This window comes from Miscanthus floridulus, chromosome 6, assembly GCF_019320115.1.
Source record: "Miscanthus floridulus cultivar M001 chromosome 6, ASM1932011v1, whole genome shotgun sequence".
In the NCBI taxonomy this organism is placed as follows: Eukaryota; Viridiplantae; Streptophyta; class Magnoliopsida; order Poales; family Poaceae; genus Miscanthus; species Miscanthus floridulus.
Genome location: NC_089585.1, coordinates 42795973 through 42819914, shown reverse-complemented (window position 1 = coordinate 42819914; position 23942 = coordinate 42795973). Strand labels below are relative to the sequence as shown.

General features: G+C 44.2%; 2 protein-coding genes across 2 annotated transcripts; one reads left to right on the top strand and one right to left on the bottom strand.

The window, feature by feature from the left end:
* The first annotated feature begins 7277 nt into the window (after nt 1-7277).
* LOC136460531 (3'-5' exonuclease-like) lies at nt 7278-7895 on the top strand. The gene has a single exon (XM_066460191.1). It carries the CDS (start codon nt 7278-7280, stop codon nt 7893-7895), a length of 618 nt encoding a protein of 205 aa, XP_066316288.1.
* Nucleotides 7896-9581: 1686 nt separating this feature from the next.
* Nucleotides 9582-10220, bottom strand: LOC136460530 (uncharacterized). Its single transcript, XM_066460189.1, has one exon. It carries the CDS (start codon nt 10218-10220, stop codon nt 9582-9584), a length of 639 nt encoding a protein of 212 aa, XP_066316286.1.
* Between the last annotated feature and the right edge of the window lie 13722 nt (nt 10221-23942).

The following is a 23942-nucleotide window of genomic DNA, read 5'->3' as shown; positions in this document are numbered from 1 at the left end:
GTGGGAAGATGGGCGATTGGACACGGGCGTGCCCAAATCACAAGCAGAAGAAGAAGGATGAGGCTCATCTGGCGTAAGCTGATGATGAGGATGAGGTCACTATCCTTATGACGACGTTCTGTGCACTGCACGACGTCGAGGCCAAAGAGAGGGAAGAGGCGACGACGGTGGAAAGACCTAGGAAGTCCCTGAAAACCATCAACCTCGACGAACCACACGCCCAAGTCCACCTCGGACATGTGGGCGCCGACCAGGAGCAGCGGTGGTATCTGGACTCTGGTGCCAGCAACCACATGACGGGCTCCAAGGCATCATTCTCCGAGCTCGACGATGATGTTACCAGTACGGTGAAGTTTAGTGACGGCTCATGGGTGCCAATCGAAGGGCGCATCACCATCATCTTTAGGTGCCTAGAACAAGGGAGCACCGTGCGCTAACAGATGTATATTACATTCCGCATCTGTGTTCCAGCATCATCAGCATTGGTCAGCTGAATGAGCGTGATACTGATCAAGGACGGAGTCCTTAGGATCAGGGATCAGGAGCAGCAACTTCTTACTAAGGTGAAGAGGTCCCTGAACCTGGTTGTACCTGCTCGACCTAAAGGTAGAGCAGCCGGTGTGCCTGGCGGCAAGGCACTTCGAGGAACCGTGGATGTGGCATGCCCGATTCGGACATCTCAGCTTCGACGTGCTTGGTCGGCTAGAGAAGATGGTCCGAGGGCTACCCCACATCAAGCACAGAGGCGAGCTATGTGATAGCTGCCTGGCCGGGAAGCAGAGGAGGCTACCATTCCCCAAGGTGGCCAAGTATCGCGTGAAGGACGCTCTCGAGCTCGTCCACGGCGACCTCTGTGGGCCAATCACGCCAGCTACAAACAGTGGTCAGCAGTACTTCCTCCTGCTCGTGGATGATTACAGTCGCTACATGTGGCTACAACTCCTAATGAGCAAGGACGAAGCGGCGGTGGCGATCAAGAAGTTCAAGATACGCGCGAAGGCCGAGAGTGGCAAGAAACTCCGCATGCTGAGGACTGATCGCGGTGGTGAATTCACTTCGGTGGAGTTCACTGCGTATTGCATGGATCAGGGTGTGGAGTGACACCACACCATGCCATACTCCCCACAACAGAATTGCATGGTGGAGAGGCAGAACCAGACGGTGGTCGGCATGGCCCGATCCATGATGAAGGCCAAAGGCATGCCGGCAAGGTTCTGGGTGAGGCGGTGACCACGGCGGTATTCATCCTCAACCACTCTCTGACCAAGGCCCTGACAGGCAAGACATCATTCGAAGCTTGGTAGGGACACAAGCCAAGCATGTCATTCCTCTAGACATTCGGCTACATCGGCCACATCAGGAGGATTAATCTGAACCTCACCAAGCCAGAGGACAGGAGCACACCGATTGTGTTCCTGGGCTACGCGGAGGGTACCAAGGCGTACTGGCTCTACGATCCACATGGAGACAAGGTGCTTGTCTCGCACGATGTCGTGTTCGATGAGAAGGCGGCTTGGGACTAGAGTAGTCCGAGCATGGGGGAAGCTGGCGGCTTCACCAGCACCTTCGTCATTAAGCACTTGGTCATCCACAGTGGTGGAGACACTGGGGAAGAGGTGCCGAGCACTCTAGCGGCAGAGCCAAGCACTCCTAGGGTGATGTTGAGCACTTCGGGAGGGATGCCAAGCACTTAGGGAGGAGTGCCGAGCACTCCTGGAGGGATGTCGAGCACGCCAGGAGTGGCGCCGAGAGGTTTCTATAGTGATGGCAACCACTCCAGAACGAGTGCTGAGCACTCCCGTGGTAGAGCCAAGAGGGCTTGCAGTGGTACCCACCACTCCAGGACTGAGGCTGAACGCTCCTATAGTGGTGTCGAGCACTGTAGGAGTAATGACGAGCTGTCCAGAAGTAGTGCCGAGCACTACAACCAGGGTGCCGCGCACTCCAGGTGTTGTGCCAGGCACTCCGATGGAACAGGGAACTCCATCGACGTCCGATCGAGTTCGCCTTACCTCCAAGTGACATCATTGAGTTCGTGGATGCCTTCCACGAAGGTGAAGAGGTGCGGTTCCACAAGCTAGACGACATCATCGGTGACATAAAACCCTTAGGACTGGCTGGTCGGCTGCTCAATGACTGTAGAGCTGCTGCTCATCAGTGCAGAGGAACCACCCATGTTTGCGCTAGCCGAGCGGGACTAGAAACTGGCGATGGGCGATGCTAGAGGAGATGAAGGTGATCGAGGAAAATGAGACATGGCAGCTCGTCGATCCACCTCCAGGATGCCGTTCGATCAGCCTAAAGTGGGTGTACAAAGTCAAGCGGGATGAGCTCGGCACCATTGTCAAGCACAAGGCACGCCTTGTCGCCCGAGGCTTTGTTTAGCATGACGTCATAGACTTCGAGGAGGTCTTTGCGCCAGTAGCGTGCATGGAGTCTGTCCATTTGCTACTAGCCTTGGCAGTAGCAAAGGACTAGCGCATCCATCACTTGGACGTTAAATCAGTCTTCCTCAATGGCGAGCTAGCAGAGACGGTCTTTGTCAGGCAACCTCTAGGTTTTGCCATCAAGGGAGAGGAGCACAGGGTGCTCCGACTGTGCAAGGCACTCTACGGGCTGTGGCAGGCCCCATGAGCATGGAATGCCAAGCTTGACGCCACGCTAGGCGATCTTGGGTTTCAACAATGCGTAACCGAGCATGTGCTCTACACACGGTGACGGGGGAAGGAGGAGCTCATCGTCGGCATGTATGTGGATGACTTGATCATCACCGGTGCGCGCACGGAGGACATCAACAGCTTCAAGTGCGAGATGGTGGCTCGTTTTCGAATGAGCGATCTCGGTGCACTCTCCTACTACCTCGGCATCGAGGTGAGACAGGGGAAGGAGGAACTCACGCTCGGTCAGAGTGCGTATGCCTCCAAGCTATTGGAGAGGAGAGGCATGGCTGAGTGCAAGCTATGTGTGACTCTAATGGAGGAGCGGCTGAAGCTGATGAAGGCCACCACCGCGGCGAAGGTGGATACAACACTCTATCGGAGCATCATCGGCGGTCTATGCTACCTAGTCCACATGAGGCCGGACATTGCGTTCACCGTGGGCTATGTCAGTTGCTTCATGGAGGATCCCAGAGAGGATCACTGGGCTGCGGTGAAGCGGCTACTGCGCTACATCAAGGGGATGGTGGATCATGGGATCATCTTCCCAAAGACCGGCGGGAGTAGGCTGCAGCTCACTGTGTTCAGCGATGCAGACATGGTGAGGGACATCAACGGACGATGGAGCACCTCTGGGGTGCTCGTCTTCCTTAGGTCATCCCCAATTTTATGGCTATCACTGAAACAGAAGGTGGTGGCGCTATCTACGTGCGAAGCAGAGTACGTAGCAGCGGCCATAGCGGCGTGCCAAGTTGTGTGGCTACGCTGGCTGTTGGGCGAGCTGACCGGCATGGAAGCTCACCCACCAGCACTGATGGTGGACAACTAGCCCGCCATCGCTCTCGCGATGAATCCGGTTCTACACGACTGGAGTAAACACATCGACGTGAAGTTCCACTTCCTCAGGGACTATATCGATGGAGGACATATTGTCATCGAGTTCGTCGAAACTGGTCGGCAACTCGTGAACGTCCTCACCAAGCCGCTTGAACATTTTCGACTCATGGAGCTAAAGGAGATGATCGACATGGAGGGGGTACGAGGGATAGCAGTAGGTTTAGGGAAAGAATTGTTAGAATAAACTACTGCTTTCCTTGTGTGAACATAGCAAGGGAAGGCGGCGCTAAAAGGCCCCCTGCTGTGATATTGTAGCCGCTGTAGGTACAGGCGCCGCACGGCTCACCTGCAGCACTGTAGCCACATGCAGAGGCCGACGCAGAGTCAGCCCTGTATGTTATCTAGTTACTGTTACAGCATGTGCGCTGTACTAGGACTAGATGGATAGAGTTGTATAAATAGACTACCACGGCAACTCAGTAAGGAGAGTTCATATTTGCCATTTCCCATACATGGCTTCGGCCAATGCTGGTGTTTTGTACTGTGTGTATGCTCTGTTCTCCCTTCTTCTTCTACCTCTAGCCATAGTGTGTGGGACGGACAACGCTTGTTCGTGGTCGGCAACACTAGCGGGTGCTCGGCAAGACTGGTGAGTGGTTCACTCACCTGAGCCGGTGATCCTATGGGCCAACAATCACTACATTATCACTCACTAATGGGAACTTGTAAACTTTCCCGAGATCCATTTTGTGTAATTTGGTTTGGTGCAAAAGCAAAATTTATCCTTCATATTAGAGGTATCAAAGCTGTTTTATGCCATTATTTTGCAATTAATAATTTGTGATTAATACGTGAATGTGGTATATATGTGCTTTCTTTTTGGGTTTTGGTTGAGTTAGTGGCAAGGGTTCGTCGTATCTAGTTTTTTTCTATGTCCTCCATTGGGCTTTATGCTGGAATACAAGTATAAATCCTCTTACACTGGCGATTGGTATATATAAAGCTGCTGCCAATGGAGATGTGTGTTATACTGGTGGTTCAAACTGACGCCAGTGGTAGCTAACAATTTCTAATGGCCTCTCACACTAGGCACTATTAGTGAAGATCAAAATATGATTTGTTCTTAATAGTGGCTTGCTTTACATGAAAAACGAGAGATTGATAGTTTATTGGTGTTGAAGAATGAGTCAAGAATGCATAAGTGAAGAAATGGCAAGCAAAGGTCAAATGACAGGAGACAATATATAATGGATACAAGTTGGCCTCATATTGGTTTGCTTGTATGGACAAAGACTTGAAAAAAATACTATGCATTGATATTGATCCAGTTGGATGAATGAAGATGAAAATTATCAAGAGTGATGTATTATGAAGAAATATCAATCCAAGGCCCAAAAGTAGAAAGAGACATAGTCATATGCATACCTATGGTCTCACTATTTAGTATTGTGCTTACATGATGAAAATAGATATTGAAATGAAGATTAATGGTCTTAAGCCCAAAATAAAGAGGATATAAGGAATCATGAATTGGCTTGACCATATTGATATTGATTCAAGTATGTCAAGATATATAATAAAATGAAGATGACGCAAGTCATGTATTTGAAATGTGACTTAAATAAGGAATCTTGGGGCTCTGTTCTTGGTTGTTATGGATAGCCATCTGAACAAGCTTGCCAAAAAGCATAAGATCATTTAAATCGAAGTTCGGAGTGAAAAGTTATGTCATTTTCAGTGAGGTGATCTATGCTATTTTGAATAACTATGGAAGTCATACAGATTGGCACAGAAGTTCTGCAGCATGGAGGTTCCACGTGCAGAAGTTCCGCTCTATGCAGGTTTAACGACTAGTTTTAGAGCTATTACGACTAGTTTTTTGGGGTGAGCATATATACCTATCCCACTCCTCTCGGAGAGGATGCTGATCTTTAGATGATCTTAGACACTCTCTAAGCCTTGTGTGAGCTCTCCCAACCCCTTTTTGTAAGGTTTATGTGATTAGTATAAGATCTAAGTGTTGAGTTGAGAGATTTCAAGTTAGAGACCAAAATAGATCAGCAAGTCAAACCTTGAGCACTTGTGAGCTTCGTCAATTTCGTGAATCATTTGTTACTCTTCGAGGTGAAGCCTCCTAGACAGCTAGGCGCGTTGCACAACAATCTCTCATGCTTGTGGCGAGCCATGAGAAAGTTTATGAGGGTTATGATCTTGCACAGGAAGGGAAAAGATCAACTAGAGGAGAAAAGGAAAGTTTTCGAGAGGGATCCAACACGAGCACGAGTTTTGTGAGTTGCACACCGCTACCTCAACGAAGATGTAGGGTTTAAGTGGGAACCCAAACTTCGTTGAAACAAATCACTTGTCTCTTGTGTTTTGAATTGCAACATGTATGTTTCTTTCCATTCGGTCTACATACTTAGTTTTGTGAGTGCAAGTACTTCATGGACTTGCTACTAGGTATCTCCAAACAGATCTACAAGTTTGGTTTGAGTTTCAACTCTCTAGGCGTAGTAAACTTCGTGTTATTCTATTTTGTGTAGAAGTTCCACATAATTGCATGGAAGTTCCACACTTTGATAATCTGCTACGAAGTTTGGTTTGTTTTTAAATTTCAGAAATGCCTATTCCACCCCCTCTAGACGACATCAAGGTCCTTTCGGCTAGCAAAAATTGTTTCTATACTAGTGAAATACATCATAATTAACTCGATGCAAAGCTAGTCTCAGTGGGAGGTTTCATGTCTCCATTTCTAAGATGATATAAAGCTAGTCTCGATGAGAGATTTCATGTCCCTATTCCTAAGATGTGTCTGTCTTGGAAACTAGAACATGAAATAACTTGTCTCGGTCCAAAATTTCATTTCCAATTTTCATATGCTATTTACAACATTTAATTTTTACATAGTGTTGTGATTAAATGTGCTATATGAACAATATAGCCACTTGCATACTATCTAAATTATGTACTATCATAAAATAATATCAGTGAAAATAGTTCAATTTACTTTAATATTCGTATGATATAAAAAGTATATAGAATATATTGAGTCAAATATAAAAAAATTGCATATAGCGCATGATAATTCTGAGAGTGTGGTGCACAATGAGGATGTGAGCTGCGTGAGATCGGCCAAAAACACGTGCAGATGAGATGGTGAGCTCTCAATGCAAGTTTTGTTGTAATTTGATTCACAAGAAAACAATGTCAGCTAGGTTTTAAGGGATAATAAACAACTCATCATCTCTCTCTTATTTTCTATGCAACATTATTACTTTTGCTAATGTAACATATGTATATTCAGCAGGCAGCAGTAGCGCACAGCACGACGGGCCTAAGAGGCCCAGGGTTCCATCAGCGGCACAACAAGAGCTTAGCGCCGAGCCTGTAGGACACGTACGCATGAACCAGGCATCGCTGATCTTGGACTTGACGCTTCTCCCAGTCGGTCAAATTTGTCATGGAAACTGTGGAGGCGTGAAGCTAATATGACCACGCCCACAATTTCCCATAGGAATTTAATTACTGCCTCGCTCGGTAACTTACAAATTATAAATGATGTCGACTCTTTGGGATTGTGCTTTGACGACGCTCCTAACGAAATGTTTGTTCGTGTCACCAAACATTAATCGCTCAGACGGATCAGCTCGTGCATGCGTAGTTCACACCAGTATATAAATACGAGAGCTTCCTAGCATTCTCTTACTCCTCACAGTACAATACAAAGCCGTAGAGAGCAAAGAGCTATCTCTTCCTTCTTAGTCCTTACTAGCAGCTACTACAATGTTTGGTGGTCGTTCCAACAGCTCCACCACTCGCCTCACGGTCCACTTCGGCTCCGCCATGATCGACACCACCGTCACCCGCGACGCCGCGGTCGCCGACGAGTGGGTCCGCACCGTGCGCGCCGCCAACCCGCGTGGCGCCCGGCTCATCGTTGGGCTCGACTGCGAGTGGAAGCCCAACTACCGCAGCTGGACGACCTCCAAGGTGGCCATCCTCCAGCTCTGCGCCGGCACACGCTGCCTCGTCCTCCAGCTCTTCTACGTCGACCGCATCCCGGCGTCCATCAGGAGCTTCCTCGCCGATCCCTGCGTGCTGTTCGTCGGCATCGGCGTCAGCGAGGACGTGGCGAAGCTGGACGCCGACTACGGGCTCACCTGCGCGGCGCACCTTGACTTGGAAGGCCGCTGCAACGACCACCTGGGCCACTACACTGGGGGGAGGAGGCTGGGGCTCAAGGGCTTCGCCAGGGAGGTGCTGGGGCTGGCCATGGAGAAGCCACGCAGTGTCACTATGAGCAACTGGGAGAAGCATGACCTCGAGGAGGCCCAGATCCGGTATGCATGTATCGATGCGTACGTGTCTTACAAGCTGGGAGAAAAGATCTTGGCCAACTAAATGCATGGAACGTGTTGTCGTCATCCCTGTGCTCGTCGGATTGTTCGTCATGCATGTTACGACTATCTTATCATTATCTGCTTGTGGTGCTTGCAGTTGTGTTCACTATTTATGTTATCTATCTATCTATCTAAATTAGATTATTAAATGTATCGAACTACCTTTAGTATAATTATTTGAATTTCGTCTGGTAGCAATTATTCTTGGTTTCCACTGTCATCATCTTGCTAATCCTATGCACAGCTGGTTGTTCTACCTAGAGGGTCTATTACTCCTACCTTATTACCATAGCTCCTTTTGCTAGTACCATCATCATGAACGGTGGTCAAAATTGATCCCCGTATGGTAATGTGCAATGTTGGAGTTAACGAGCATTTGGTTAGAATTTAGAAAGCACGTTTGGTTTTGAATTACATTTCAAAGTTGTAAGCTAATCGTTGGAGCGAGACGTACAGAAAGTAAGCTGGCGTCATTTTGTCAGCTATAGGGCATATAGTTACTACTGACATATATATAGAAAAATACTCCATCCGCCCTAAATTATAAGTTATTTTAACTTTATAAGCATCTCAAGTTTGACTTAAATTATAGAGAAAATTACACGTTTTTTAAATGCAAAATTACACAGATTTGTGACATTAAATATGTATACTTATAATTTGGAATGGATGGAGTACTTTGTGTGCTCATTTTGGTAAAGGTCTCTTGCATCATTTAACGATACAAAAATTCGTGTTATGAACTGGACTACTACGTACTGGTAATAAGTTCTTTAGCTTCCCTTTGTACTTCTTCATAGAATGAAAATAAGTGTCATCCTAGGATAGGGACAGCAATATATTCTAACTTCCACAAACAATAAGATTCAACTATACGGATATAGTCTCAAGTATACTTTTTTAAAAACACATCTTTGTCCTGTTAAAATCCATTGAATCATTGGATCTGAATTTCTGATCGGTAGTCTCATCAAACACCCTCTGAAAATAGCAATCTGTACTAGCAATCAGGTTTTCACCAAATGCTTTGGTTTTAAAAAAACCATCAAAGAAAATAGTCACAGTTAACTGAATTGTTATACAAATTGATTTCCCAGAGAATATAAATATATATTAAGCATGCCATAGAAGGATGAAGCTTTGAGTATGTAGTTAGGGCAGTCCCAATCCAAACACTAGATGGTTGCTATGTTCATCAATTAGAAAATTAGGATGCTAACTAAGCAAAATGATGATATGGCATTGAGGTTAAAAAAGAGATAGGAGGAAATGGTTTCTTAGGGCACCCTCAACAATATAGTGAACTCACTAGCTCATATATCAACAAAAAATAATAAAAATAGAGTAACCTAATATGATAGTGTACAAAAATATGTAAGCATAGACACATGAATTATAGAAAAGTGTGTAAGCTTAGCTCTTCGTGAAGAGCAAGCTTATCATTCTTTCTCTATTGAATAAAATTTTGTGAGCTATCTGGTTTAACACTGTTGGAGTTGCCCTTGAACAAGAAACTACATCAGAAAAGACACGTGAATGAACAAAATTTATATATTGAAGAAACTATACATTGAGACTATGGCTACGATGCGTAGTGTTCATCCATAAAAATAAAAACTATATCATGATCGGGACCAAATTTAGCAGGTAGCGTAGCACGACGGGTCCAAAGAGAACCATAGTTCCATCAGCAGCCCAACAAGACCTTCTCACCCAGCCTGTATGACACGTACGCATCAACGCAGGCGTAGCCAATCTGGCACATGCTCAGATCACGCTTCTCCCAGTCGCTCATGCCCACGCTATCGGGCTTCTCCATGTTGAGGTCCAGCACCTTCTTGGCGTACTCCTTAAGGCCCAGCTTGTCCCTGCCCGCGAGGCCCAGGTACGCGTCGCAGGGGCCCGCTAGCTCCACGGGCGCCGCGCACACGAGCCCGTGGTCGGCGGCCAGCCTCGCGGCGGCCTCCACGACGCCGACTCCGACGAGCTGTACCCGGGGGTCACGGAGGAACTCCCTGAGAATCTCCGGGACGTGGCGGAGGTAGAGCAGCTGGAGGACGAGGCAGCCGGTGGCGGCGCCGCCGCCGGCGCAGAGCTGGAGGACGGCCGACTTGGGCGCCATCCACGCGGGGCTCCTCGTCGGCTGCTTGTTCCACTTGCAGTCGAGACCGATGATGAAGGGGGCGCCGCGCGGGTGGGAGGCGCGGAGGCCGCGCACCCACGCGTCCGCGACCGCTGCGTCGCGGGTGACGGTGGTCTCGATCTCCACGGACCGGAAGCGCAACGTGGAGACGGAAAGGCAGCAGGCGTGGTAGGACATGATCATCGGTATTTTTGGTTGGTAATAAGCAACCCTAGTTGCGGATACGATGTAGATTGTCTCAGTTATGAATAAGGCACCCTTGGAACAAAGGATTTACAAAATATAGGAATAAGAAGAACGTAGGAATGAAATGCACTAACACTTCAAATTCTACATGAAGAATATGTCTTTGGAAGCAATGAAGGAAAACCATAGGAAACAAAACAATGAGGTGGAGCTCATGTTTAGTTTCCTCCAAAATTCCTTTGGAATGACCCAATCCATAGGAATTTCAAAGGAATTGGTGGGAATCGAAACATTCCTTTGTTCCAAACGGTTTTATAGGATTTTTTTTCTATAGGATTTGGGTCCTTCAAAATTCCTATGCTTTTCCTCCATTCGAAAGTGGTAAACTGAGCCGAGGTTAGTTTAGTCGAGTTTCATGTGGTGCCATGTTAAAGTCTTGATATTGATGGTTGCATTTTTTCTACATTTAGTTCAAGATTTAATGACATTGTCCTTTCCGTGGTAAGCAACATGTCCATCGACAGCGATAGTGACTTTATTAATTTCGAGATCTGCCAGCTCAATCGAAATCTTTCAGATACCCTCGTAGGTGTGCGTGTAGTATGAGTGTTTGCGTCTATACTATAATTCACAAAGAAATACATGTGCATCTGTATGGAACTATTTGGGTGCGAATAATATCAGCCACGAATATTTTTTATATTAGGTTAAAGCAACACACCCATTATTACATGACCACTCCACCTTTTGCATTTCATCCAAAACTTACTGATCTTCGAATAAGTTGGTTCCTGGTCGGGCATGTCTTAGTGGGCAATGCTAACCAGAATAGCCCGAACACGAGTTTAGATATGACAAAGTCGACTAGCTAGTTAATGTTGACGTGAATGTGATCGATTAGACATAAATTACTGTATTAGGCTTACGATGTGCTAATGTAGCCACATAATAGTTAATTAGCATACTTATGTAATCAACATTTGGGGCCCTTGATTTTTAGGGCTCTGTGGACGGTCGACTATATTGCCTCTGCCAATCAACGAGCCTGCGAGCCTGAGTAGTAGCATCACAGTAGCGAGTGGATTTATCCACCTCACCAAAGCAAACTGCATTAGTGTGTTGATAAGCTATAAAAAAAAAGGTTTAGGGCTCGTTCAGTAGGCGGGGATTGAGCTCTGGAATCATTCCGGTTTGCTGAAGCTTATATAAATTACATAACTAATCTAACTGGATTCCTTCCGGAAGATGATTTTGTCGATAACCAAACGAGCCCTTAGGGAGTGGGGGGCACGACACTACTGGTAGTTGTGTAGAATGCAACAAGCATTGTTTAGCTCTGTTTTGTAACACTATACTTCTTTTTGTGCCGTTCGCCTATTAATTTATTTCCGGTAGGGGCTCCTTGCCCCTCCTGTTCTTTCAAAAAAAAAAAACCCCCTCCAACATCTTATAATTTAGGTTGGGTTGTTACTCTTGTATATAATTATAAATAATTATAATTATTTGTTACCATTGTATAATGTATAATGTTTACATTTAAATGTTTGTTGAATATTTTTGGGATATTGGTCGAATATATTTGGCTAAATTTTTAGATATCGGATATGTTATCTAACACACCCAAAGGCTAGTTTGTGATAGCTTATAAATAGCTCTGCCTCTCTCCTTGTGCTAGCTGTTGGGATGCCTTTCACTTTGCATACACGACCAGAAGCCACTAGTTCTCTTCCAAACCTCACTTCATGGGTGTAAGGCGATTAGAGAGTGAAATCCTTAGTTTGGGTTGATAGACTCATTGTGTGAGAAGCCTAAGTAGCATTAGAGAGCTTGTGTATATAGTAACACTAAGTGTCAACTGTTGAGCACTTGAGCAAGTTAAGATTTCGGTTGCTGTATTTGTTACTCTTGGAGGTTAAGTCTCCTATATGGCCAGGTGTCACTGGCAAGCATCCAAGGTCGTAGGTTGCTGCAATAAGTTTGTGAGGGCTACGATCTTGCCCCTAAAAGGGAAAAGATCACTTGGTAGTTGTGGAAAGTGGTTGAGAGCAAACTGGCGTAAGTGCACACTGAGTGGTCATTCATGGCTTCGACAACGCATACATACGATCCAAGTGGGATCTGAGCTTTGGGAATTACATTGCTGTGTCTCTTCCTTGGTTCGCCTCACATTTGTATTTCCACTGCACGTATTGTGCTTCCGCTTGTGTGTCAGACCCGGTTTTAAGGTTAAAACCGAATGCACATCACATGTATGCTAGATCTGTTTATTCATACATGCGGCGACAATTACAGCGATACAAATCCATATTTATTTCAAAAGCTTAACTTATTACAAAATGACCAGAGGGTCTAAAACAAAATTTTCATCAATCTATCAGCGAAGGAGGGTCTCCATCCACGCAAGTAGCCGACCAGGGGTACACCAGCCTATCATCGACACCATCTTCGAGAAACACCATCTTGTAGTTTGAACAACTGGGTGGGGTAGCAAGGGGACAAAGAGAAGGGTGAGTACATCGAAATATACTCCGCAAGTGTAGGAAAGTATGACATGAGGGCCAACACAAGGAAAAGCTTACAAGGTTTGACACAATCACTTAAGCGTCACATCCTATTTTTCCTTAAATCCTTAGCACCTATTTACTAGGTGAAATCTGCCTTCTCCTCAAAGAACCACTTAGAACCAACACTTTGATCCCATCCGAGCCAGCCAACTGAACCAACCATTCCCTTACCAAGGGTACCATCCAACCAACCAGAACCATCTGATCCCGAAGCTGCTCTTGACTATGAGCACATCTGACATATTAGTTTTACACTTTGCAGAGGTTGTACACTTTCACCATGAGTAGTGATTCCTGTTTGCCAGGAGTAGCAAGCCCCATATCATATTTCCATGGATGTGTGGCCGGGTACTACTACAATGCCTTTACAAAGCCCCTCCAAGCCTATTTTATCTCCACTAAGGCTTCATCCGCTAACAGTGGGTACCAACACCAGTTTAGAAGTACCCTCTTGTGCCACACAAATTGACCCAATGTAAACTAGAATTGGGAGGAAACTATTAATTAGCTAGGTCTAGCCCATCTAGACCTTATGGTTGCGCTGTTAAACCAGGTTACATGCTCCGAGAACTGGTCCTTAAAATCCAAGCATGAACGCACAAGCCCAAACATCCAACCACCATATCCTAACACATATATAACAATATCCAGCATACCATGGCACAAACCAACCTCAGCCAAACTTTCCACCCTGCTAGATTTCTAATCTCCATGTTGCTAAAAAGATTACCATCCCATGTTGCATAGATCATTAGTCAAGATTAAATTATAACCTTCCTAACCCAAGATATCAAGCTAAGCATGACATCTACCCAACCCAACAAGGTTACGATGATGATATATCAAAGTCTAGTAAACCCTAACATGTGATTCAAATTTATGACTCAGCATGCAACTAATGGTCTAACTACACTAACTAAAAAATAAAATAACATAGGTGCGAGTATGGTCAAGGATACTTGCCTCAAAAGCTATTTAGAATGGACTAAAAATCTTTCTGGTTCATCCTTGATCAACTCATCTTTCCATTTGGTTCATCCTTGATCAACTCATCTTCGATAGACAACAACCATAGGAACAAGCATAAAAATAGCATGTCAATCATAAGAAAACATATTATAAACTGTTGCTAACACATAGCCTACATCATTACGACCCTAATGTAACAAGAATGGACTAAAACGGAGCCAAAACATGCAAGATATGGCTAAACAAGGTCCAGTGGCAAAATTGTAGATTACTGGAACTATTTTCACATTTAAAATGATTAAAAACTAAAAACAAAAAGGGGTTTGGACTGTAGGTATAAAAACCAATGACCTCAAGGGCTAAAATGTTAGAAACAGACGTCTTCCTAATTATTTTTAACCATGATGGACCAGTGTGTAGATTTCAGGAAACATGAGGGGGTTGTTTGAAAACATCCAGGGCTGACTGGGCTACTGACAAGGTTGACCCGTGGCTGCTGGCGTGGCACATGGAGTCCACATGGCCGCTGACTTAGCTGTTAAGTCAACTACGCTAACTTGGTTAACCAGTCACCGATCGGATTGGGGCCACCGGATGCAGATCGAATAGTAGGACGACTTGCGCGACGTTGACTAGGCGACAACGATGGTCAGCGTGACCTGACACGGTGGTGCTACCATTGCTGCCGGTAGGAGCCTACTGGAGCATGGTGGCAAACACCCTACGGGGATCGGCAGGCTACTGCGAAGGGCATAGGGGCGCGGAGTTCGACATCGCGAACTTAGGTCGGTTGATCTCAATAGCGAACGACAGCAGGAGGCGGCAGAGGACACGACGATGCTGACCAGGGACAACGGTGCCCCTATGTTGAGGTATACTAGAGACTCCCCTGTGGCCTTGCGAAGCACATCATGGTGACCTCGTCATGGGAATGCGGTAGTCACGGAGATCGACTAGCGGCGCACCCCAAGCTCAAAGGCACGGCTATGGCGGCGTGAGAGCTAGGGTACGAGGCAACGGTGAAGGCTGTGGTGCCAAGGGTCTCTTCTTATAGGGTCGAAAGGGTAGGAAGGAGTGGCGGGGAGCTCTACATTCACTTCCATGCATGGAGCGTGTGGGTCTAGATTTGGACCGAGGCTCGATGAGGATGGAATAGGGGACTCGGCACGCGCGGCCTGGTCCTCAGGTTGCCCGGTCTACGCAGCAGGCTCGGGCACACGGTGATAGTAGAGCGAATAGGTGCGGAAGGAGCCTGGAGGAAGGAGATGATATTGTAGTCTGGTCCCCTAATAGGTGGGGCCCATCTATCCATGACTGAGAGAGGGGGAGGGGCAGGGCCCGATGGTAGAGATAGAGAGGAAGGGTGCGTCATGGCTGGCAGCTAGGGTTCGCACGACAGTGAGAGGGGAGGGGTGTTGGTGGCCTGCTGCTGCTACGAGGATGGGCTACGGCCTAGAAAGGAGAGGAAGGGAGGTTAGGGTGAGGGGGTGGTCTCAGCCTGAGAGGAAAGGAGGGAGAGGGCGTGAGGGAGAGAGGGACTAGACCGAATTTTGCCCAAAGTAGATAGAGAGTTTATTTATTTTTCCTTTTTGTAAATTCATTTGAAGCTCAAAATCAACTCTTTTTAAACCAAACTTTAATCAAAATTATTTTAAAATATTTTGTAAAATGAAATTTGACAATAACTTTTAAAAATAACATTTTGAACTTGTTTTCGATTAAAACTTAAATACTTTATTATATAAATAGAGCAAGACCGATTTGCATCTAACGAATTTTGGCAATCATTTTTCATGTAATAAAATTAAATGCAAAGGTATGAATGCAACAAATATAGCAAATTAATTATAAATAAACTTTTTATAAAAATCATATTTCTCAATATTCAAATTATCAATAACCTATCTAAATCTTGAATTTTTTTAGAAAGTTATTAACTCCTTCATTTTATTTAATGTTTTCTATTCACAACCCTAAATAGAAATTTATTTACTTGCTTGTGCTTGTGTATGACTGCAAGGACAATGTGAATTCAATTTAGATTTCCAGAATTGCAGACATGACTTGCTTGTCCTGTTGCTTCAACTAGTTTTCATGTACGGTAATGATACTGTGCGGGCATCCGTCCCATCCGGGCAACGCCCGCCTAGGCCTGCGGCCCAATAGAGCGACGCTCATGCCAAACAAAAGGAGGATGCCCGCAATCGATTCCTCTGACCTTGCCATTTCCACACCAGCTGCTCCCCATCCACCACCACGTGCCTCCATCTGCTCACTGCCATCCCGCGCTCCCTCCCACCCCTTCTACGACCTCCATTGCACCCCATGCTCCCCAATGACCTGGCTCTCAACCCCACCGGAGATGAGGACGACGGCGGCGACTCTGACGAGGTAGGTCAGGTTCTTCTCTGGATCTGAGCCCTCCTCCTCCTCTAGATCTGAGGGACGTGGTGGTGGCTAGGGTTCTGGCAAGCTCTGGGGTCCTATTCCCTCTTCCCTCAAGCGAGCTCGAAGATGATGGGCCAGGGCTAGAGCAGCTGAAAAGTCCTAATATGGCTAGAGAGGGGTGAATAGCCTATGTAAAATTTTTACAAGGCACTAGAGCAATTAATTAGTACAATAAATGACGTAATGTAATTTTGCTCTAGCTCTACAAGGGTTGCAAGCCACCTATCCCAACAATTCTAGTTGCTATGATCACTAGCACACACAACAAGCTAGGTCACTACTCACTAATGCCCTATTCGCTTGGCTGATAAGCCATGGCTGAAAGTATTATTGGCTGATTTGTTGTGAGAGAAAAATATTATTCGTTGGCTAAAAAGTACGACTTATAAGCCAAGCGAACAGAGCATAAGCTAGTGTGCTCTCAAAGACTAACTAAAAAGCCACACTAACCAAACTAACAAGCTCTCAAAGACTAACTACACTAAAGAGCTTGACAACTAGTTTGCAAGGAATGTAATTGAGTGAGTAGGGTGATTATACCACAACATCGAGGAATGAACCAATCATAATGTGGAGACAATCAATCACTAGGAGAAATCCAATCACACAAGAGACACAAGATTTTTCTCCTAAGGTTCACATGCTTGCCGACACGCTAGTCCTTATTGTGTCGACCAACACTTGGTGGTTCGGCGGTGAAGAGGTGTTGCACGAACCTCATCCACACAATTGGACACCAGTAAGAACCTACCCACAAGTGAGGTAGCTCAATGACATGAGGAATGTACTAGAGTAGCCTTTGATGCTCCGCCGGGGAAGGCACAAGACCTCTCACAAGCAACCGATCAAGGCCAGAGATAATCGCCTAACTCCGCTCAATGATCCTCCAATTACTAGGCCATCTAGGTATCGGACAAACACCAAGAGTAACAAGCTCACAACCAGCCCAAATCACCCAACTAGTGCCACAAGGCGATGCAACTCAATGCAATGCACAAGAGGCTCTCCAATCTCACTCAAGATGATGAAATCAAGTGAACAAGTGGGTGGAGTGTGTTGCTCAGCTTCCAAAGGGTGTGCATAAGTGTAAGAGGTGCCAAGGGAGTGGCCAAGGTTGGCCACACCCTCTATTTATAGCCACACAAGCAAATAGAGCCTGTTATACCCTTTAGAGCTATTTTTGCGAGGTCACCGGACTAGGGCAGTGCCTGGCACCGAACATGGCGGTTACCTGTCCATCGGTCGAATTCCAACGGCTACAAACTAGCCATTGGGCACCGGATAGGGTGGTAGTGGCACCGCATTGGGGGTGGCGGTGACCACCCTAGCCGAGCCTCTGGTTTTCCCTCCTCTCTAGAAAAGGGGCGGTGCACCACAAGTTAGAGCCAAGTTAGCATTTCTCAAAACATTTTGGATAAATATTTTTGCATGCTCTTCGATGTGCACTAGGCCTAAATGCAATACATGAAGTCCAACACCTAGTGGCACTAGATGACCAAATTGTCTAGTTAAGAACCCCTCTTAATAGTATGGCCATCTACCCTAAATGTGATCACACTCTCTATAGTATCTTGATCACCAAAACAAAGCCCCTATTTATACCTTTGCCTTGATCTCCATAGGGTTTCATTTTTCTCTTTCTTCTTTTCCAAGTTGAGCACTTGATCATCATCACATGTGGACATCTCATCATTTTGTGTGATCATCACCATCACTTGAGTGCCAACATGTTTCACACTTGGATTGCACAAACCTAGCTCATATCATAGCTCATGACAAAGGTTAGTGCATAGGTTTCATCAATTATCCAAAATCAAACTAGGGCTTTCAATCTCTCCCTTTTTGGTAATTGATGACAACCTATTTACAAAGATATTCAATGAAATCTTTTTGGATTCATGTTGCTTGCCCAAGCATTTTACCATGTGTAAAGGATATAGACAAGTTTCATCAACCCAAATTGGTAGTATTAGGCTCCCCCTACATATGTGCTAAGAGTTTGGATTTGAAAGCTTGCACATATGCATGGATTGGAAGTTTGGGAGAGTAATAGCTATAAATGATGCTAAGGTGTAAAGAATGGACCTTTGAAGCATGTACAATTGGAGTTGCCATTTGAACACCACCCTTGGCACCATGATTTGCTAGATACCACTTGAAAAGCAAAGACAAACTAGATACCTCATGAGATCAACATTGGAAACAAGGTTCTAGTACCACTTGTATAAGTTCAAGGTATATCTAGCTATCCTATGCATGCTAGTTTTCATTGCATCAATCATTTTCTAGAGTCTAGCAGACACCACACAAGCATGGATAAGGAATTTAAAAACTTGTGCCATGCAAGCAAACATATGTAATGCACATTCAAATGCAACATACAAGTTTATGAGCTTGCTCCCCCCTACTTGTGTGCTTCAAATTTTAATTGATCCCCTTATAATGTCATTTCATTTGTTTTCTCCCTCTATCTTACTATCTTTGTGAATTTCTCTCCCCTTTGTCAACAATTAGCACAAAAGGTGAGCTCAAATTTTAGATAGGTTAGGGTGAAACCATGTGAAGTGAGGATCATTTTCCCATATTTGGTTCAATCTAGATCACTTGCAAAAGATATTTAACTCGGTTTGATCTAAGGACAAGCTTTTTCACACCTCCAAATAAGGGTTATCTTATACCATGTTGAGTTAAACACTTATAGCTCATTCTCTAGATTAAACACTAGGTTCACAAGCCCACAAACATGTCATATGCTACCACAAGATCATATCAAGCATACAAGCAATAGTGGTACCATATAAGCATCAAATTCATTTGATTTTCATGAATGAGCCTAAGACATGTGAGGAATGACTAGATGCACTAAGCAAGTCCTTAGCAATGGATGAATGACATGTCAATCAACTTTACCTTGCTTTGCTCAACGGAGAGGCATGTCATATAATGTGGTGCATCAACACATATTTGAGAAGTCAAGTATGTTCAATTCATTTCTTAGCTTGCAAAACCTCTTCTCATCAAGTGGCTTGGTGAATATATCGGCAAGTTGATCATCAGTGCCCATATTCTCAATGCAAATGTCCCCTTTTTGTTGACGATCTCTTATAAAATCATGGCGGACATCTATGTGCTTTGTTCTTAAATGTTGAACCAGGTTGTTGGTGAGCTTCATGACACTCTCATTGTCACATAGCAATTGCACTTGTTTTAATTTGATTCCAAAGTCACTCAAAGTAGCCTTCATCCAAAGTAATTGAGCACAACAACTACCGGGCAAAATATACTCCGCTTCGGTGGTTAAAAGTGCTACACTATTTTGCTTCTTTGATGACCAAGACACAAGTGATCTTCCCAATAGTTGACATGTGCCCGATGTGCTCTTCCTCTCAACTTTGCATCCTGCATAATCAGAGTCTGAATATCCAATCAACTCAAATCTTGCTCCCATGGGATACCACAATCCAATATTTTATGTGTGCTTTAAGTACCTCAATATTCTCTTGGTTGCATTCAGACGACTTTTTTTTTGTGAGGCTTGAAATCTAGCACATATGCATACACTAAACATCACATCCAGCCTTGATGCGGTCACATAGAGTAGGCTTTCAATCATAGACCGATACATCTTTTGATCCACCATGTTGCCACAACATCACTATCCAAGCTTCCATTTGTCCCCATTGGTGTACTAATAGCTTTAGCATCATCCATTCTAAACTTCTTGAGCATGTCTTTGATGTTCTTGCATTGACTTACAAATGTGCCATTTTTCATTTGCTTGATTTGAAGACCAAGGAAGTAACTAAGCTCTCCAATCATAGACATCTCAAACTCACTTGCCATCATCTTCTCAAACTCTTTACAAAAGTCTTGATTGGTTGATCTAAATATGATATCATCAACATAGATTTGCAACACAAACAAGTCAGTGCCTAGCTTCTTGGTGAAGAGAGTGGTGTCAACCTTGCCCATCTTGAATCCCTTAGAGAGTAGGAAATCCCTCAATCTCTCATACCTTGCTCTTGGTGCTTGTTTCAAGCCATACAAAGCCTTTTTCAACTTGTAGACATGGTTGGGCTTCTTCTCATCTTCAAAACCAAGAGGTTGCTCAACATATACAAGCTCATTAATGTACCCATTGAGAAATACACTTTTCACATCCATTTGGTACAACTTGATGTTATGGGCACAAACATAGGCTAACAAGATCCTAATTGCTTCCAATCTTGCAACCGTGGTATATGTTTCTCCAAAGTCAAGACCTTCAACTTGAGTATAACCTTGAGCCACTAATTTTGCTTTGTTCCTTACAACTATCCCATCTTGATCTTGCTTGTTCTGAAAGACCCATTTGGTTCCAATCACATTATGATCCTTAGGCCTCTCAACTAACTCCATACTTGATTTCTTATGAAGTTGTTTAGCTCTTCATGCATAACATTCACCCAATCAACATCCAACAAAGCTTCATCTATCTTCTTTGGTTCAATGATGACACAAATGAGAAGTGTTCACAAAATGATGCCAATCTTGATCTTATTGTACACCTCTTGAAATATCACCAATTATAGAGTCCAATGGATGATCTCTTGCAATATTAGCTGGTTGGAGCACTTGCACTTGATTGCTTGCATTTGATTGATCACTTGGTTGAGATGATAAACTAGCCACTTGTTGTTGATCTTGTACTTTGTCATCACTTGCACTAGCTTAATTTTGATCATGAGAACCACTAGCTTGCACATTTGAGTTAGAGAGCACTTGATTCTTGTCATCTTCAACATCAATTACCTCTCTAGGCCTTATGTCACCAATGTTCATGTTCTTTGTTGCATTGACCAATTGAGTGCCTCTCACATCATCTAGATTCTCATGTTCCTCTTAGGAACCATTGGTTTCATCAAATTCCACATCATGCACCTCCTTAAGAGTACCACTAGCCAAATTCTAAACTCTATAAGCCTTGCTAGTAGTTGAGTAACCAAGCAAGAAACCTTCATCACATTTTTTCTCAAACTTACTCAATCTTGTGCCTTTCTTTAATATGTAGCATTTGCAACCAAAAACCCAAAAGTATGCAATATTAGGCTTTCTATCATTCAAGAGCTCATAAGGTGTCTTCTCCTTTAATGGGTGACAATGAAGTCGGTTGCTATAGTAGCAAGCTGTGTTGATTGCTTTGGCCTAAAATGAATGACTCACATTGTACTCACTCAACATTGATCTTGCCATGTCAATCAAAGTTCTATTCTTCCTCTCAACTTGGCCATTTGATTGTGGAGTGTACTTGGCCGAGAATTGATGCCTAATTCTAAATTCATCATACAAATCATCAACTCTTGTGCTCTTGAACTCACTTCTATTATCACTTCTCACTTTCATGATGGTGGTCTCAAACTCATTGTGAATTCTCTTGATGAATGTCTTGAAGGCTACAAATACATCACTCTTGTCAACAAGAAAGAACACCCATGTATATCTAGTGAAATCATCCGCAATCACAAATCCATATTTGTTTCCATCAATGCTAGTGTATGTGGTTGGTCCAAATAAGTCCATGTGCAACAACTCAAATGCCTTGGATGTACTCATCATGCTCTTCTTTGGATGTGTGTTACCAACTTGCTTTCTGGCTTGACATGCACTACAAAGCTTATCCTTCTCAAATGTGACATCTTTCAAGCCTCTAACTAGATCATGCTTGATCAACTTGTTTAATTATTTCATTCCAACATGACCAAGCCTTCTATGCTATAACCAACCCATGCTAGACTTAGTGAGTAAACATATTAACAATTGAGCTTCTCTAGCATTGAAATCAACCAAGTATATATTCTCATATCTAAATCCTTTGAATATCAATTTAGAACCATCTACACTTATGATATCTACATCATCCCCACAAAATATGCACTTGAAACCAAGATCACACAATTGGGCTACTGACAATAGGTTAAAGTTCAAGCTCTCTACTAGTAGCACATTGGAAATGCTCAAGTCATTGGATATTGCAATCTTACCAAGACCTTTGACCTTGTCTTTGCCATTGTGACCAAATGTGATACTATCAATACCATTGCTCTCATTTGCATTGATTGAATTGAACATTCTTGAATCACCGGTCATGTGTTGTGTGCACCCACAATCAAGCACTAAATGCCTTCCTCCGGCTTTATAATTGACCTACAAAAGAAGATCAATTCTTTTTAGGTACCCTAAACTTGCTTGGGTCCTTAAAGGTTATTTACTAAGGTCTTTGGTACCCAAATGGACTTTCTTCTTTGAGCCCATAATTGGTGTACCAATAAACTTAGCCTTCACACCATTGGCACCCTTAACAACATGTAACAATAATCAAATCTAATTGAGGATATATTAGGTTGCTTGTTCTTGTTAATCTTTCAATATTGCTCCATATGCCCAACTTGCTTGCATCTATTATAAAACCAACCATTGCCCTACACAAAGCTAGGTTTGGGAGTGACAAAGGCCATCTTGCCTTTCTTAGGGGTATAGCCTAATCTCTCTTTGTGGAAAGAAAACCTTTGGCTACCCAAGCACTTTAGCAAGCGGGCATCTCCAACATAGGCATTACCTAAGGCAAGAGTGAGCTCATTCACCTCCTTCTTGAGGGTCTCATTTTCCACCATTAGTGAGGCCTCACAAAGTGAAACCATCACTCAAAGGTGAAGTAGAAGTGGAAGTGCTACAAGAAGGGTTAGTGGGAGCAACAACAATAGGCTTATAAAAAGATTCGTCAAGAATGTCACATGTTAGTCCCACATCACATGACACAATCACTTTCTCCTTCTTGGCTTCCTCCTTCTTGACTTGCTTGAGGAGAGAGGTGTGAGCCTTTTCAATCTTAGAGTGAGCTTTGCCAAGCATCTCATGGTCTTTCCTTAGACTCTCATGAGAAGCATTGAGCTTATCAAAGGATTGCTCAAGAGATTTGATCTTCTTGCGCAATTCTTTATACTCCTTTCTCTTCATCTCAAAACAAGTGTGTACTTGCTCACACATGTCCAAGAGCTCCTCCTTGGTGTACTCCTCATCATCATCACTCCTACAATCATCACTATCAAATTCATCATCACTCACATCATATTTTATCTTGGTGGGCTTTGGCATGAGGCATGTCGATGGAGTGTCGAAGATGGAGGGCTTGTTGTTGATGGCGATGCTTGCTAGTGCTTTCTTGATGGATTTCTTGTCATCATCACTAGAATTATCACTATCCGAGGAGCCATCACTATTCCATGTCACCACATAGCCTCCACCCTTCTTCTTTTGCAAGGTCATTTTCTTCTCCTTCTTCTCCTTCTTTGCCTTCTTGTGCTTCTTCTTCTCATCCTCATCATTGTCACTAATCACTACTAGGAATATCCACTTCTATGACTAATAGATTTCATCACTGAAGGAGCCAAATTCATCATAATTTCAGTTTTATGATGAATTTATGATGAAAAATGGTTCATCATAGAAGTCGCGTCACTCTTGCATATCTATGACGAATCTGACAAAATCATCATAGAAGTGTCTTGATCTATGATGAAAAATAGATCATCATAGAACTATTTTGGCATGGGTGGCAGGGGGCTGCCATGCTGGTGGGTGCTTCCATTGGAGATGCTTTCCACGTGTACATGCTATAGCCCATGTGTACATGCTATAGCCGGTTGCATTGGAGATGGTTTGGGTACGTGTCACCTTCTTATTGCACAACATGGCCACCTCT

What these genes read in the sequence shown, in the direction of transcription:
- LOC136460531 (XM_066460191.1), top strand. Translation starts at nt 7,278, where the DNA reads ATGTTTGGTGGTCGTTCCAACAGCTCCACCACTCGCCTCACGGTCCAC.
- LOC136460530 (XM_066460189.1), bottom strand. Translation starts at nt 10,220, where the DNA reads ATGATCATGTCCTACCACGCCTGCTGCCTTTCCGTCTCCACGTTGCGC.